This window comes from Phoca vitulina, unplaced genomic scaffold, assembly GCF_004348235.1.
Source record: "Phoca vitulina isolate PV1807 unplaced genomic scaffold, GSC_HSeal_1.0 scaffold2, whole genome shotgun sequence".
Classification (NCBI taxonomy): domain Eukaryota; kingdom Metazoa; phylum Chordata; class Mammalia; order Carnivora; family Phocidae; genus Phoca; species Phoca vitulina.
Window position 1 is genome coordinate 60,928,719 of NW_022589705.1, and position 16,462 is coordinate 60,945,180.

General features: G+C 53.1%; 1 protein-coding gene across 6 annotated transcripts in view; it reads left to right on the forward strand.

Moving 5' to 3' along the window:
* Positions 1 to 858: 858 nt before the first annotated feature.
* TTC39A (tetratricopeptide repeat domain 39A) overlaps positions 859 to 16,462 on the forward strand; it is a 56,482-nt gene continuing 40,878 nt past the window's right edge. For 5 of the 6 annotated variants that reach the window (XM_032429273.1, XM_032429315.1, XM_032429300.1 and 2 more), the window contains exon 1: positions 859 to 977. In XM_032429273.1, the coding sequence (XP_032285164.1) occupies positions 925 to 977 (53 nt within the window). In that variant the 5' untranslated portion in view covers positions 859 to 924. Of the gene's footprint in view, positions 978 to 12,630; positions 12,750 to 16,462 lie in introns of those variants that run through there. The other variant, XM_032429292.1, reaches the window with a different exon arrangement.

The following is a 16,462-nucleotide window of genomic DNA, read 5'->3' on the forward strand; positions in this document are numbered from 1 at the left end:
CCCCTCGGAGCCCCAGTTTCATCAACTGTAAAATGGGAGTAAATACTTAATAGGATGAAATTAAATGAGAATTTGTTTCAAACACCTGGCTTAGGGCTTGGCACATTAGAGTATGGTTCAGACTTGTCAGAATCAGTCACCATTTAGTTGACACACGATTTGTGTTGCACAAGTGCCTACAATACAGACCCAGCCCAAAAGGAGACAGAAATGGTCCCCTTAGCCACCCTGCCCTGGCCCCGCTTTCAACCCCCATCCTCTCACTGAGAAAAGTCTCCAGGGACCCCTGAATCCATCCTTCACACTGGACCTGGACTGATCCTCCTCAAGGCGCTCCCTGCTCCTAGTCCTTAGTTGAGCCTCCTATGGAAGCCTCCTGTCCCAGTGCCTTGCCTGTCAGCAGCCTCTACTCCCAGGCCAGACAGCTCCTTCCTACCTACCTGCTCCCCTACCTGCCCCCCAGCCGCTCCTGCAGGCCCAAGCCCCAGACTCCATCCATGTGCGGCCCTGGCAAGGCAGGGTTGTGTACTTAAGCAGAAGAGAAAGGCGTTGCTGACACCATCGCCCCTCGGCTCACTGGACCAGACTGGATCTGGAGAGGCTCGGGGCAGGTCCTGGTGCTGCCACTGGCCTTCCGTGTGGTCTTGGGACAAATCCCTGGGCGTCCTGGGCCTCAGCTTCTCCTCGTGACTAGTGATGGGTCTCGACGGCTCTGGACGGAAATGGGCTTGCCGCTCCGGGGACACCGACGTCCCTGGCAGGCAGGGAGGTGCCCGGCCGCGGCGGGGAGGAGCCGCCGGGCCCGCCCCGCCCCGCCCCGCCCCGCCCGCCCGCCGGGTCCAGGTGCTGCCGCTGGAGCCGCCGCTACAGCCCACGCCGCCACGAGGGGCCGCCCGCGCCCCCGTCCAAGTCCGGCCCGCGTCCATGGCGTTTCTGACCGCCTGGAAGGGGGCGGCCTCCGGGAAGAGCGACCGCAGGTACTGGGCGGGGACGGGGACTCGGCGGGAGGCGCGCGTGGGAGGGAGGGGCGGCTGCCGGCAGCCGACGGGAGGGACAGCTGTGGGGGTACAGCTGGAGACCGCAGTGCGCGGGCTAACGGCCGGAGGGCCGGCGGGGGGAGGTGCAGCCCAGTGCGTCTCAACCCCCACGTGCCCGCTGCTCGCGTGTTGCGGCCGCCGGCGGGGCTGGGCCTGGGGACGAGGGTTGCGGACCCCCGCTCCCCGGTCGCCCCCGAGCCCCGCTTCCGGTGCCGTCATCTGCGCGCTACCTGCGAGGGTACCCAGGTGAGCTGGCCCTCGGGCGGGCTGGGAGTCAGGTTTGGGCAGCCGAGTCAGCCCTCAGGGGTGCTTGTCACGCCCCTGGTCCTCCAGAGCGCTGCATGAACGGAGCCATGGGCACCCTTTGTGCCGGGACAGGTGAGAGCAGGCACACCATCCGCCCCCCAACCCTGGGTTGTCCACATCTGGGGGCAGCACTGTGGGGGGAAATCTTGGGTGTCAGTGCTGGTCCAGGGAGGAATTATGTGCCCCACAGCTCCTCCAAGGTCAACCCATCAGGGCTGTCATTGTCTCCTTTGTGTTGTCTCCTCCTCCCCAGCTGTCCCCACCTCCTGGATGAGTTGGTGTCTCCAGATGTGTTCCCTTGAGAAAGAGGAGAGGGGGCAGTCCTGACCTCTCTTCTGAGCTTAGATACCCAGTTCCTTTCCTTCACATACTTATTCACCCTCCATTCTCCCTGAAGAAGAGCAGTCCAATTGCCCTCCCAGCGCTTCCATCTGACTTCCCTGTGAGCACCTCAAGCTCTGCAAGCCCCAAATCACACTTCATATCTTCACCCCTAAACCTGTTCCTCTCCCTGTGTTCCCATCTCAGTGAATGGCATAGTCATCCACCCTGTTGCTCAAGCCCAGAATCTGGGAGTCATGCCTTTCACCTCCCTCCCTTATCTCCACCCCAGTCTCCGAGTCCTGCTGATTTTCTCTTTGGTGTCTCTCAAAGCTCTTCATTCCCCTTTGGACTATTGCAGTAGCCCCTAACTTTCCCAGTTCCTCCAGTCTTCTCCTTTCCATGCATCCTTCAGACTAATCTTTTCTAAAGCACAAGCCAGACTATGTCAGTTTTCTGTTTTAAAACTTCCATGACTCCGGGCGCCTGGGTGGCTCAGTCGTTAAGCGTCTGCCTTTGGCTCAGGTCATGATCCCAGGGTCCTGGAATGAAGCCCCACATCGGGCTCCCTGCTCAGCAGGGAGTCTGCTTCTCCCTCTCCCACTCCCCCTGCTTGTGTTCCCTCTCTCACTGTGTCTCTCTCTATCAAATAAATAAATAAAATCTTTAAAAAAATAAATAAATAAAACTTCCATGGCTCTCTATCACCTAGAGGTTAAAGTTCACGGTTCTTGAGGAGAGAGGTTGTGACCCACCTAGGCCCGTTTCCCATAGCTTCCCAGCGCTCACTCTGGTCCAGCAACACCGACCACTTTATAGTGCTCTCACAACTGTGCCAGGCTGCTCAGGGTTGCCTCTGTCTGGAGTGCCATCCTCCACTCCTGACATTCACATCGGTAAGACTCAACTTCAGGTGACCTCTTTTCGAGAGCCTTTCTGACCCCACCCTTGAGTCAGACTCAGGGGCTTTCGGCATCTTTGCTTACTTCTCGTGGTTCCCATTCAGTCTTTTAGCAAACATTGTTGAGCACATACCGTGCTCCAGGCACCGTACTAGGTGCTGTGGATATGGCCTTACTTCAGAGACACAACTCCCTGCTCACAGGAGACCATGTTCGAGTGGAAAAGACAGACTACACAAATAGGCAAACAATGCTGTGTGAAGCTTAAAAGAGGGCCATGTGATAGACAATAAAAATAGACCATTCCCAGAGCATTCCCAGAAGTGAGGGTAGCTCATGTCAAAGGGTGATTTGTGTCTGAGGAGCAGAAAGGAGGTCCTTGAGGTGAATCAGTGTCTGATGGGATCCAGGAGGCAGGCGGCCCCAACAGGGCAAGGAGTTTGGATTTCACTGTGTGTCGGGAAGCCACTAGAGGGCGTCAGGGAGAGGATTTACATATTTAAAGATGACCCTGGTACCCCAGGAAGAAAGGATTTTGCTGGGGGATGGACCATTTCAACACTGAATCGGGGTCACCTTTTTCTGTCTCCCCACTACACATGCAGAGGGGACAGGGGCTTAGAGAGTGCTTTGGCTTTGATGAGGACATGAAGGGACAATTTCTGAGGAAGGTGAGATACCCTGGCTGGGGTAGAAAAGAAGGGTTATGTCCAGATGAATTTCTTGCCTGAGGCCTGCCCTGCCTACGAGAACCTGGTTATGCTCTGTCCTGTAGGCACCAGGCACCTTCTGAGTTTCAAATGTGTATATGTTGCTGATGTCACAGTGTGGAGGGAGGTAGGGAGACCAGAGGGGAGGCTGGCGTGATGATCCAGGATGGATGTTGGGGTGTGGATTAGGAGAACACCAGAGTAGTGGGGGTGGGGGGGTGGGGGGTGGAGGGGGAGGCTAAGGAGGAAGAACTGCTAAGTGGTGAATAGACAGGCTGAGAGGTGAGACTCAAAATCACTAATCATGGAAGGGAGATGAGAGACAGTGAAGAGGAGAGGGAGAAAGAAGACTCTAGCCAAGTAGAGGCCCCTGTATCCTCTATGGGCCTGGATGAGGGAGTATATGGGAGGGCCTGAACACATGTGCCTTTATACTTCAGGTGGAACTTGCTGGACACAAAAACCCAGAGAATACTCCCATGTGTCCCCACAAAGTCTCATATCTGAGGCACAAACCCAGGTCTCCATTCTCCCAGCTCAGGACCTGTGACTTCACCCTTACCCCTCACCCACCACACTGCCTGGTCTCCAATAGCATGGCCAAAGGGTGAAGAGCTTGCCCAGCCCCTGGTCTGCCACTTACTTACTGGCTCTATGGCCTTGATTCAATTACTTGGTCTGTGTGAACTTAAGTTTACTCAGCTATAAAATTATAGCTACTCACTGAGTGGTAGGAAGACCTAGTGAAGTCACATTGGAAAGGACCTCACAGACAGCCACTGGGGCATATTTGGTGTGAGTTCACTTCCTTCTTGGCAGTGGTATGAGGTAACTAAGGTATTCCCATTGAACAGAGGGGATTCTGAAAGGTTTGGGAGTCAAGGGTGGGATTCCGGGCACCAAGATGGGTATAGCAGGAAGTGTTAGGAGAAAGTAATGATGCCCACACATCTTACAAAGGGGACTGCCACCTATTCATGCTACAAACAGGGCCCCTTCCTAGCCAAACCAGTAGCCACCCCCACACCCCCACCCCCCTCACCCCCGCACACCCCACCCATGGCTGCTCCTGTAGGAGGCAGCACTAGGAGCAAAGGGGGAAATGTAGATGGGCAGATGGCTTTTGGGAGAGTAACTAAGTGGCAGAGCTGCTGTGGGGGGAGGGGCCTCTCTGAGAATGGAGGGGCCCAGCCAAAGAGGCCAGGGTCCTGGGGCTGTGGTCAACTGCCCCAGTTTCAGGAGCTCTCAGATGCCTCTAGGTAGGCAGTTTCGAATTTGGTGACTGGAATCCTGGAGTGGCTTTGGGGTTCCTTCCTTGGGACAGGATCCGGACTGGAGGCCAGGGCTGAGTGTTCACCTCTGTGAGTTTCAGATTCTGTGAATTAAGGCATTTGTGAATCATGAGACTTCAGGATTTAAAATTGCCGTGCTCTACGATATTGAGGTTTCTGATCCCAGGGTTCTGATCTACCTTCTGCTGTCCAGAGCAGCTGCTTGGGGTATGAGAGGGCTCGGGTGTGGGAGGCACACTGCAGTCTTCAAACCCTCCATCTCTCGGGAGGATGCCGTGGGAAACCCACAGGTCACCTTTGTCCCTTGTTATCAGTTACAGAGGGATTCCGACTTGGGACATTTTTGGTCCTGTCTTGAGGTCAGTTGGAAATAGATTATGTAGGTTGCAGTGTTAGCTCTGCCAGCATGCCAGTTCCTGATTTATCTCCAAATCTGTGATTTGAGTTGCTTGTCCTTCCCCTGAATATTCCTGCTGCTCAGTTCAGCTTCTCTCTGCGGTCAGCTCCATTCTCTCCTAATGCTCACCTACTTCTTCTCCATTCCGTGCAGGCATGGCTGCTAGCAGCTTCCAAGCTCAAGTCCTGGGACAGTAGTACCCTGAGCCACAGAGGCGGATTTTGGGTCCTGACTCTGGGACTTTCTGGCAGTATGACTTTGGACAGGTTATTTAACTTATCCATACTTCACTCTCCTCATCTGTAAAACGCGGTTAATGTTAGGACTTGCCTCACAGGGTTGTTGTGAGGATTATATGAATTCGTTTATGTAAAGCACTGAAAACAGTGCCTAACACATAGTCAGTGTGACCCAGGAGTGTTACTGATTATTGTCATTAGTCCCTCAGGCCAGAAGAGGAAAGGGCTCCTCCACCAGTCTTGTTTGAAAAAGCTCAGGGAAATATTCCAGTTGACCCTCCCTTCAACCAGTCACTGTACCCAGAGAGATAGAGTCAAATAAGAGGCACCTACCATTCTGCCAGTGGGGCTGGGGAGGAGGGAAGGAGAAGCAGTACCCCTAACAACAAGTTGTGGGGGTGGGGCGCGATATTGTAATTAACTGTGGCCAATAAGGAGGGCCTTAACATAAAAGTCATAGCTTCATGAAGTACCCAAAATATGATTTGCTTGGACCCTCCTCTGAGGGTCTTCCAGTTGTTGTTGCCACCCTGGGAGCTGGGAACTAGTCCCTTGTGGGACTCTCTTGCAATTGTGACTGCTGGTCCCAGCCCCATTCTCAGCCTGACTACCACCACCTGGGGGGGCGGGGCTTACAGGGCAAAGGTCCCTGAAGCTCTTCACTTTATCACCCCAGACCAACGGTGGGACAGACCCTTCTCGTAATTCCTCTCTACCTTGACCTAAAACCAATCTGTAACTTTTTAAAACATCTTAGGAAGCAAGGAATGAGTAACAGAAGATTTTTAGGATTCTACGGCCCCTTCCAAGCCCCTCAGCCATCCTGGAAGGAGCCTAACTGCAAAACTTCCACATCTGGAGGGCCCGGTGGATGTCTTCCCACATCTTCCTTCCTTCCCACTTCATATGAAAACGGCAGTTCAGAAATCTATTGTATTTAGGTAAAATCCTTCCTACCCAGTGGCTGGATTTGTCCCATGTACCCCAGGAGGACAATTATATTAGGACTTATGACAGTGAGTGGGACATCAGGTGCCCTATCCAGGTAACCCTGAGCCAGATGCTCCATACCTTGTGAGTCCCTTTTTCCCCATGGAAGGAAGTTTGTCCCTGCTTGTTCCCTCCCACAGCCTCAGGTGTCCCTCTCCCTCCCTTCCAGAGTCTGCCATGGCAAGACCCTCCCCCTGCAAGAATTCATCCCTAGGTAAGAAACACCCTCCCCCAGAGAGAGCATCTAAGTCTCAGATTGAAGGTAACTCTGCTGTCTTTCCAAGAAAATGGGTGAATGGGTACTTCCTCTACACCTGTGTGACTGAAGGGCACACCCAAGCGCTGTCCCTGAGCGCAGGACAAGCCAGTCAAAGAGGGATGACCTCTCCACAGGCTCAGTGCACAGCGCTGCACTCAAATCGTCCCCCTTCTCCTTCACTTGCCACTGCTCCTTCCAGCCCAGGTTTCTCTCCACTGGACCCTCTGAACTAGGCCCCGGCCTTTACAACAGCCCTACTGCCTGCCACCCTGTTGCCTCAGTGATCTGATAACAGCGAGACCCACCCTTGGCCGAGCCCTGATTTGACATGCCTCACCACCTTCCACCCACCTCAGCTCTGATGGGGGAGGTCTTCTTGTCTCCAATTCTAATAGATGAGGAGATGGAGCCTCCTTGTGCTTTCTCAAATGCATACACATTGGGGTTTTCTTTTTAGTACTACCTTTGTATTCTGCTTTTTAAATATTTTCCCACCTTCCAGAAAACTCAGTCATGCAACAATTACTGAGTGCTTACTGCATGCCAGGCACTGTTCCGGGCACTGCAAATATATTAGAGAACAAAACTGAAAAAAAAAAAATCCCACCCCTGTGGAGTGTAGAATTTAATAGGTAGACAGAAAATAAATGAATAAGCAAAATATTCAGGAGGTAAGATAGCAAGTGCTATGGAAAAAATACTGCAGGATGAAGGAATAGGGAGGATGAAGGCAAAGGTTCCATTTTAAAGAGAATGGTCAGGGAAGGCCTCACGGAGAAGGTGACATTTGAGCTGAGATCTGAAGCCCTTTGGTGGAGGAGTAATCATGTGAATATCTGCAGGAAGAGCATTCCAGGCAGAAGGAATAGCAAGTGCAAAGGCCCTGCGGTGGGAGTGTGCCTGACATATTCGGAAAAAAGCAAGGAGGCCAGAGGGGCTGAATATGAGAGAGAGAGAGTAAAGGGAGATGATGTCAGAGGGAGAGATGGGGGTACAGGTCATTCAGGGCCTCGAGGCCATGTGGAGACTTTAGCTTTTGCACTGAACAACATGGGGAGCTAGTGTGGGGTTTTGAACAGACGAGTGACATGATCAGATCAAATGGGTCTGGTTCTGTGTGGAGAAGACAATAAGGGGACAGGGGTTGGAGCAGAGAAACTACTTGGGAAACAATGTAGTAATCTGGGCAAAGAAATTCTCTATAAAATTTAAATATCTGCAGAATATTTGACCCTATAAATTCACTATAATTCACTGAAATAATTCTTTATTGATGGACATTTAGGTTATTACTAGCTGTGTCCTTATTATAGAAAACACTGTGATGAACATCTTTGTACCAGCAATCTTTATGTTTGTGACTATTTCTTCAGACATATTTGTTGCCTAGGTGTATTGGGTCACCTTTCTAAGGTTTCCAGTCCAAAATTCCAGTTCCCCTTCTGAAAGATGGTGCTGCTTTCTACTCCCCGTGGCAGTGTGGGAGGTAGCACATTTGCCATAAAGATATGTGGCAGGTGTCCAGTGGATGTCCTTGTGGCCCTGGCCAGGTCTGCATGCATATCTTAGGAGACTTCCCTCTTCTCTGGACAGCCTTGCACGGTTCCAAAGCTCTTTTGGGTCCATTTGCTCCTTTAATGTTCACAAGAATCCTGTTATCCCTGCTTTATAGGTGAAGAAACTAAAGCTCAAAGATTAATGGTAAGGCCCTGTTCCAAGTGCTTTATGTATGTTACCTCATTTAATCCTTGCAACAGCCTAATGAGGTTGGTGCCATCATCATCCCCATCTCAGAGTTGAAGTCACTGATCCAGGGTGTCAGAGCTGGGGTGCTAACTTGCTCTCTGAACCACTCCCTGCCCTGCCTCAAGCTCGTAGAGTGATTTGCTTGGGGCTGCACAGCTAGGTTGTGGTGGGGCCAGGAGTCCAGCCAGACCTTCCTGGCTCTGCAGCCCAAGTTCTAACCCCTGACAGGATGCCACTCAATGCCTGAAACACCTCATTAGAGCTCTGCCTCTTTTTTTCCAATCAAAACTGTTCCTGGTCCCTTGTGCCTTGACTGGGGCTCCTTCCTTAGATCCACTTTCAGCAGCTCTGGGAGACCAGACTTTGGTACAAGAGCTCAGATCCCAGAACCAAGAACATCAGAGCAAGGAAGGGCCTTGAGCTCCTGGCCCACCCTTCTCTCCCCTCTATATGGGGAAAAGAGGAACCTAACAGCCAGAGTGGGGCAGTAACTTCCCCAAGGTTACACAGCTAGTGGGGGTCAGAGTTCATGAGGAGGGAGGAGGCTGGCCCAACAAGTAGGCCTAGGTCTTCCCTAAGAGCCCCTGCCAAGGGATATTTCAGAACTGTGACTGTCACAGCCCTGTTCAAGGGCCCTTTGTTGATGGGTCTGTTGATTGTGAATTATTAACCTGCCCAAGCCTGCAATCTGCTGGGTGGGGCTCACTCACTCTAAGAAAACCTGCTGTATAGTCACCAGCCCAGCTGGGTTGGTGGGAGGTCTCTGGAGTCCAACTGGCTAGTTCTGGGCTGGTAGAGAGAGCTAGTCCGGGGTTGCTTCATGCCAGGGAAAGGCCTGGAGAAAGGGACTGAGAAGAGGGAAGAGGGAGAAGGGGGAAGGGGGAAGGGGCCGAGGCATCACCTGAGTAATGCTCAGTAAAGCCTCACAGCATCCCTGCGAGGCTGGCACTGTTATCCCAGATTTACAGATGGGAAGACAGGGCCAGAGGGGTAGACACAGAGCAGACTTCACAACTTAAGCTGTTTCTACAACAATGGCCTCACTTTTCACATGCTCACACCCCCATTTCTGTGGCCCACCCCCCTTTCCACACACTTCTCCTATAGGATAAGGAGTTAAGACCTGAGTCCAAGTCACACTTGGTCCAAGCCACTGTGGGATGGGAGATAAAGCCACTATGGAGCTTTTTGGAGCATCCTGAGCTTTCACTAAACAGATATTTATTGAGGGCCTTCTTAAGCTGATAGATGGTATAGGTAAAAGTAGTCCATGGAGTTTCTCAGGGCCATCAGGTGTGGTGAGCCCAGCGATTTGTTCTTGCCATCAGGTGTGGTGAGCCCAGTGATTTGGGAGAACATGCAAGAGGAAGCAGGCCTGGCAACTTCAGGCACAAAGCACCAGGAAACTCCCCCAGCAGGGGAGGAAGGAACCTGGGACTCATCTCTCCTGGTCCCCAGAGCTTGGCTATTGCTTTGAGGTGGAAATGGGCAGAGTCACCTGGGTTGGGAGGCAGAAATAATGGTGACTCCCAGGCTCCCCAGGGTTGGGGCTGAGCCAGAGCTCCTGGGGGCTGGGAGCTGCCTGGGTGGAGCCCTTCTGAAGGGTGGACCACTCTGCTGCCCTGACTCATCAGGTGGGTGGCTCCAGCATCTTTGCCACTGCTATGTGGGGAGAGTTCCAGCTCCAAAGGCAGCTTGGCTGCTTATCTTGCTTAGCTTCAGTTTTCATCTACAAAAGGGGAGAATAATAGCATCTGCCTCACGGCCACCACCACCAGAGCACCGCACAGCACTGTATCACCTGCCAGGTACTATGCTGGGCATTTTATTTATTTTTAAAGATTTTATTTATTTATTTGACAGAGAGATAGAGAGCACAAGTAGGCAGAGAGGCAGGCAGAGGGAGAGGGAGAAGCAGGCTCTCCGCTGAGCAGGGAGCCCGACGTGGGGCTCTATCCCAGGACCCCGGGATCATGACCTGAGCTGAAGGCAGCCGCTTAACCGACTGAGCCACCCAGTGCCCCTGCTGGGCATTTTAGATACAGGAATTCTTAATCCTCACAACCACCCTTTGAAGCAGGCAGTATTTCCGTTTTACTGATGAGGAGGTGGTTAAAAAGAGAAAAAAAAACCCCAAGAGAGGTGGTTAAAAGCGAGCATTAAATGAGATAGCCCGTGTTCTACACTTAACATGTGTTGTGTGTAATAAGCCTTCGGTGAACATCAGTCATTATTATAATCATTACCTCAGAGGGAAATGGTAAAGTGCTAGGCCAAATGTTTATTCTGTGATTCATCAGAAACAGAGATGTCTGACCAGACCGGACCCTCCAAAAGCTCCCAGTCTAATGGCAGAGACAATCACATACACACCTCACTCCACCACCATCACACACAGATGGTGTGGTGTCAGCCCCCGGTGATGAGGTTAGGTCATAGGGGGTTAGGGCAGTGTGTACCCAGGAAGCCCCTTACCCAGCCAGGGAGGGAGGGCTTTCTGGAAGATGTGCTGTCTGAACTGAAACCTGCAGGGCGAGTAGGAGTTTGGGCATATGTCAGGCTCTTAATAAATGTTGGTCAAATGCAATAAAGATTTACCTGTAACTAACAGCGTAAAGCTTCAAAACCGTTCACTCACCTGGCCCTTACTGGGGCTCTGGGAGGACTCTGGCAGTTTTATATTGGTAAATTTGTATTCTTTTTTTGAAAAAGAAGGCTTCCAATTGTAAGCTTCTGGATCAAACCCTGATTAAATGAATGAATAATAAGTGACAAGGGAGGAAGGTGTGTCCCAGGTGGAGGGATGAGCATGTACAAATGCCCAGAGATGGGCATGGCATGCGATAGGGTGCCCCAGCCTCATTACTGAGGCTCCTCTTCATACACATGGCTGGTCTTCTCACCAGCCTCACAAACACCAGCTGACATGGGTGTGCCTCTGCCCACCCCCATTCTGCTTTCACCCATGCTGTTCTCCCATCTGGTACACCCTCTCCACGACTTTATTGTGTATAAACATTATAAACTTCAAGGCTCAACTCTGTGCCCACCTTCTCCAGGAAGCTCTCGCCCCACCCCTCCAGTCTATGTTGCACTCCTGATCTGGATTCCTCCAGATGATGGTGTATGTCATCACAGCCTGCTCCTTGTAGTTAATTACCTTTTCTGTGCCCATGTCTGAGAATGCCAGACATAGGATGATCCTTGCAAGTGAACATCTAGCCTCTGTTCACATATGGGCAGGATAAGAACTCACCACCTTTCCAGACCACCTGTGAGATTTAAACAGTGATCTTCTAAACCTCTCCCCTCTGCCACCAGGCCCAATCTACCTGGCTTTCCCGGGACCTAGTCCGCAGCCTTCTTCCTACCAGGCCTGCCTCTACAGGCTCCTCCTGCTTCCTCTTCTGACATCCTGGAGCTAAGGGTTGCTCCAGGGGCGCTGGAGTCCCTCCTCCTCCTGTCCCCTGCCTTTGTAAAGGGAGAGTTCTAATGGCAGCAACGTGCTCTGATGAGTCATGGTTAAGAGTATCTGGGGCCTGGAAGTGGTGGCTGGTTAACGCTTCCTGGACCAGTGGCTCATTGTGCCAGAAGGCCAGGTGGGCTTCAACCCTGGTCCTAGACAGATACCTTAGGGTGTGCACACAGTGAGCATTTGAGGAGTGTTATGGGTGACTTCATATAGGGGTTGGGGACTCAGAGGGGAGAGGAGCAAGGGGGAAAGAGAGACAAGAGTGTCCACCCTGGAGTCAGGAGGGCCAGTTCCAATCACAACTTGCCATTTATTAGGTGAGTTAACTTGAGCAAGTCACAAACTCTGCCTCGTCTCTGTAAAATGGCAGCTAGGGGGATGATTTGAGAAGGCGAGTGTGAACTGTGTGAGCACAGTGAGTGCTAAACTGCGTTATTTTCTGCCTTCTTGTGTGCTGCACGCAGTCAGTCAGGGGGCAAAAGGGAATATTAAAACCCAAGCCTGACTCTGGAGGCTGTGTCTTTCTCAGCATGAATGCCCCCCCACCAATGCAGTAGGATGACGAAGGGCTCAGGTGGGGGCCGCTGCGAGCGGGAGCTGGGGGGGAGGGGAGAGTGACAGGGAGGTGGACCTCAGGTTTAAGAGAACTTTCTGGCCACAAATAGGTGGGGCTGTGTGAGGAAGGAGCGAGCTCCGGCCCCTGGGGGCTGCGCAGCGGCGGCGCTCGGCATGGGCCCGGGGGACCTTGGGCGCCCGGGCCTCTCACCTGTGAGAGCTGAGGGTGGGGGCGCATCCCGCGGCCGCCCCCCGCCCAGCCTCAGCCTCCAGTCGGCCGCAGACGGGCGGCGGCCGCGGCCCCACTGCGCGGGCAAGCGGACCGAGGCCCGGCCCGGCCCCGCCGCCTTCCCCGCCCCCGGCGCGCCCCTCCCCGGCCGCGGCGTCTGCGGCTCGGCCGCACAGCGCCCGGCTCGGGGTTCCGGCGGCAGCACCTGGGCCGCGGCTGGCGTCCGGCGGGGGCACCCTGCCCGCCCCCCTCCGCGATGAGCTCGGCGGACGCCGCGGACTCCCTGCCCGCGGGGTAAGTGCGCGGCGGGGGCGGCCCCGTGGGGAGGGGGACGGGCGCGGGGCCCGGCCTCCCCCGCGCCTCCGGCCCGCACTGCGGCTCCCAGCCCCCCACCCCACCCCAGCCCCCGGCCTGGCGCTCCGCCCGGCCTCCGGGAACCGCCGCCGCCGCCGGGGAGCGGGGAGGGGGCTGCGGACGCTCGCGCCAGGGGAGTAGAGGCTCCGGGGATCCTGGGGCGGGCACTCCCCTCTGGGTCCCAACTTTCTCACGGAGCTGTAGTAACGGCCACGTCAGAGCCGCCTTCCTCCCCTTGTGGCGTTTACACCTGTGGTGGGCTCTGTTGTTTTCACCTCCGTTACAGTTGCGGAAACTGAGGCATAGCTCTTAAGTGGCTTGCCTTCCGTTACCCAGGAGGTGAGCGGTGGGCCTGGGATTTGAACCCAGCTCTCTCCGATGCCAGAGCCCCCACCCGCGTGCCATACTGCCTCATCTTCGGGATATCTGAAGGAGTTAAAAGGCTAAGATATGAATCAGCTGTGCCCATCGGGCGCAGCAGGAACTGGGGTAGTAAAGGTGGGTGTTGTCACTTCCAGTATGGCTCTCCTGCTCTTCCCCACCCCACTGAGGAACCCGGTGGAATCCCTGCACCGCCCCTGTAGCAGTGATCGCTGCTAGCAGCTGGGAGACCAGGAGCCGCTGGCCCTTTCCTGGGCGCCCGTGAGTAGGGGGCGGCTCCTGAGGGCCCAGCTGGGCAGTTGCCGGGTGGAGATCCGGCTCAGGTGAGCTGGGAGGTGTGCCCGCCCTACCTGGAGCCTCACCACCAGGGACAATATTTGCCAAGGGCCTCAGAGCTAACGTGAACAGGGAGGTGAGGGGGGCTGGTGCCAGCCGCAGCTGGAGGCCTCCACAACGCCTGTGTGTGCATCCCGGCTGAGGGCTTAGAAGTTGGGTGACTGAGGGACACTCTGGCCCCCGGGACGGTTGCCTGGTGAGTTTTTCCCTGACCATGTTTGTTGTAGGATTTGGGCCACATCCTTTATCCTCCCTGGACTTCTGGTCTCTCCTTTGGAAAATATAGGGAGGCCAGGCCTGGCTGCTCCCTTCCTGCTCTGAGCTGAAGTCTGTACATCTGGAGCCTGGTTAGGTCCCTGTGCCCAGCCCTGACTAAGCACCACCCTAGTGTGCCCAGAAAAGAAGCTGCCAGGAGAGAAGGCAGGCATGGAACAGGGCACCTATCAAAGAATACTGAACTCCCAGGCTAGAAGCCACATCCATCCCTCTTCCTTGCACACTCATATCCCTGCCTGAGTCCACTCTCCAACTGCAGGCCCCTCTGGCCGCTCCCTGGGCCTTTAGGGCAGCAAGCTCAGTCTTCCAGCACTGGTGGATCTTCCTCATACTGAACCATACCTGCCCCCCACTGCATGCCCTCCAGGTCCCTCTCTTCTTTGAGGCCACACAGGTCCATCTGCCCCTATCTCTGGTCAGTGCCATCCCGGTGGGGTCTGAGCAGAACAGAGGCAAAGCAGTTCCACCTTCACAATAGGTACTCAGTCACTCAACAAACACTCCCAAGGCCTGCTCGGGGCCCAGCCCAGTATATGAGGGTCAGTGGTAAACAAACCAAACTTTACATCTCCACCACTTTAAAAATTATGAAATATTTTAAGCCTTCAGAAAAATATAGCAAATAATAAAATAAACTCCATGCCCTTGCCACCAGCTTTTTCAGATGTCAACATTATGCCCACTTATTTCATATTCTTCTTGTTAAGAAATAAATTATAGCAGAGACTTTTGAAGCCTCTGTGGACCCTCTCCTCTGCCCTCTCCAGAGATAATTGCCGTCCTGAATTTTGATTTTGGCATTTGCATTTTTATCTTTTTAATTTTTTCTATTTGAGTATAGCTGACGCACAATGTTACATTAGCTTCAGGTGTACAAGCATAGTAATTCAACTTCTCTGTATTACCCTGTGCTCACCACAAGTGTAGCTGCCATCCGTCATCCTACAACACTATTACAATATCATTGGTTTTGTCATTCTGTTTTTATTCTTTCGCTGAGTATGTATAAGTCTAAGAAAATGAAGCTTGTTCTGACTTCAAAATTTTTATATAAATGGAGTCATCCAGCATGAATCATTCTGCAGCTTGCTTTTTCTCACTGAGCTTCAGGTTTCTGAGATGTAGCCTTCTTGATCCTTGCAGCTCTGGTCCCCACTTTCCCTGATGTATGATATACCACCCAATGTAGGGTCCCGCATTTATTTGTTTATCGGCCTTCTTGATGGACATTGAGGTGGTTCCCAGAGTCTTGCTATTCAAACAGTAAATACTCTCAAAGGTCGTCCTTTGCGCATATGTGAGTTTTCTTTTCCGTTGCCCCACAGGAGTGGAATTGCTGGGTTATAGGATATGTACACTCCATGTTTTAAAGTTATTTAGTTTTCTTATAAAAGCAATGTTTCTTCAGACATAATGGAAACACATATTCGTACAAACGGGAAACACATTCTCGTAGAAAAAAAGTAACAATGGCTAACATTTCTTGAGTACTTTTACTTTACTTTGCTTTACATTGTCTCAGTCATTCTTCTCAACAACCCTAGGAAGTAGGAACTGCCATTCTCGTTTTCTTGATGAGGACACTGAGGCTCATAGAGGTTAAAGAACCTTCCCAAGTTTCTCTAATGAGTAATTGCTGAGCTGCAGTTTGCGGCCAGGGTTTTCTGCTTTCAGAACTCTTGAAGGCCACACTGCGTGACGCCCTGTCACATCACTCCATGCCACATCATACTCACTTCATTCACAGCTAAGGGGGATTCTTGGAAGGAGAGTCACAATCATGTGCAATTGAGAGAGGTCACTTTGGGATGGGTCCCCGTGGACAGATCCCCTCCCAGCCCCACACCCCGGACAGAGTTCCTCCTAAATGGTGAAGCAGGGAGGAAAAGCCACCTCTGGCTCCAGTCTGCTTCCTGAGTGACTTCCTTGCACTGCGTCTGCTGCCCCAGTGGGGATGGAGAGGTCCCCCTGCTCCATCCATCCTGTGCATCAGGTGTCAGGGTAGCAGCTTCCAGACAGACGAAAGCCAGGAAGGGGGAGGGAAGAGGAGAGTGGGGTGACTCCAGGCCGCCTGACAGCTCCCTTCTCACTCCAGCCTCAAGCCTCCCTCCCCTACGATGCCAAAGCTCCTGGCATTGGTCACCAGCCCTGCTCCATGCTCCATCCAGCTCAGCGGCACCCCAGTGTCTCGGGTTCTCCAAGGCACAGTGGAAAGGCCACCATCAACCCCTCAGGAGCTCAGTAATGTATTAACCTGGGCTGGCAAGGTGGCTTGGAGCAGAAAGGCCTTGAAGACACAGGACAGCCTGCAGAGAAGTGGGGACCTCAGTCACAGCCAGGGGAGGAGAAAGGTTTGGCAAGCTTGCTTTTTTTGGAAAGCATTTCTGTCTTCTCCCTAGGTTCCTTATCTTCATTGTCTTTGTCTCCTTATCTGTCAAATGCAGATAAGCACGCCTGCCTCTGGGCTGGTGGGAGAATTGAAACAAGGCAGTCATCAGTTTAGAACCTGAAGTGAGAATCTCATGGTGAAGGGGTGGTTATTAATGCCATCATTAAGTCAAATGGGACCAGTGTCCCCAGCCTTCCTGAGCTCCCCAGCCAGCCAGGACATCCCCACCTCACACCACTTAGCAGGCCTTCCAGAGCCTGTCTTGCCACCT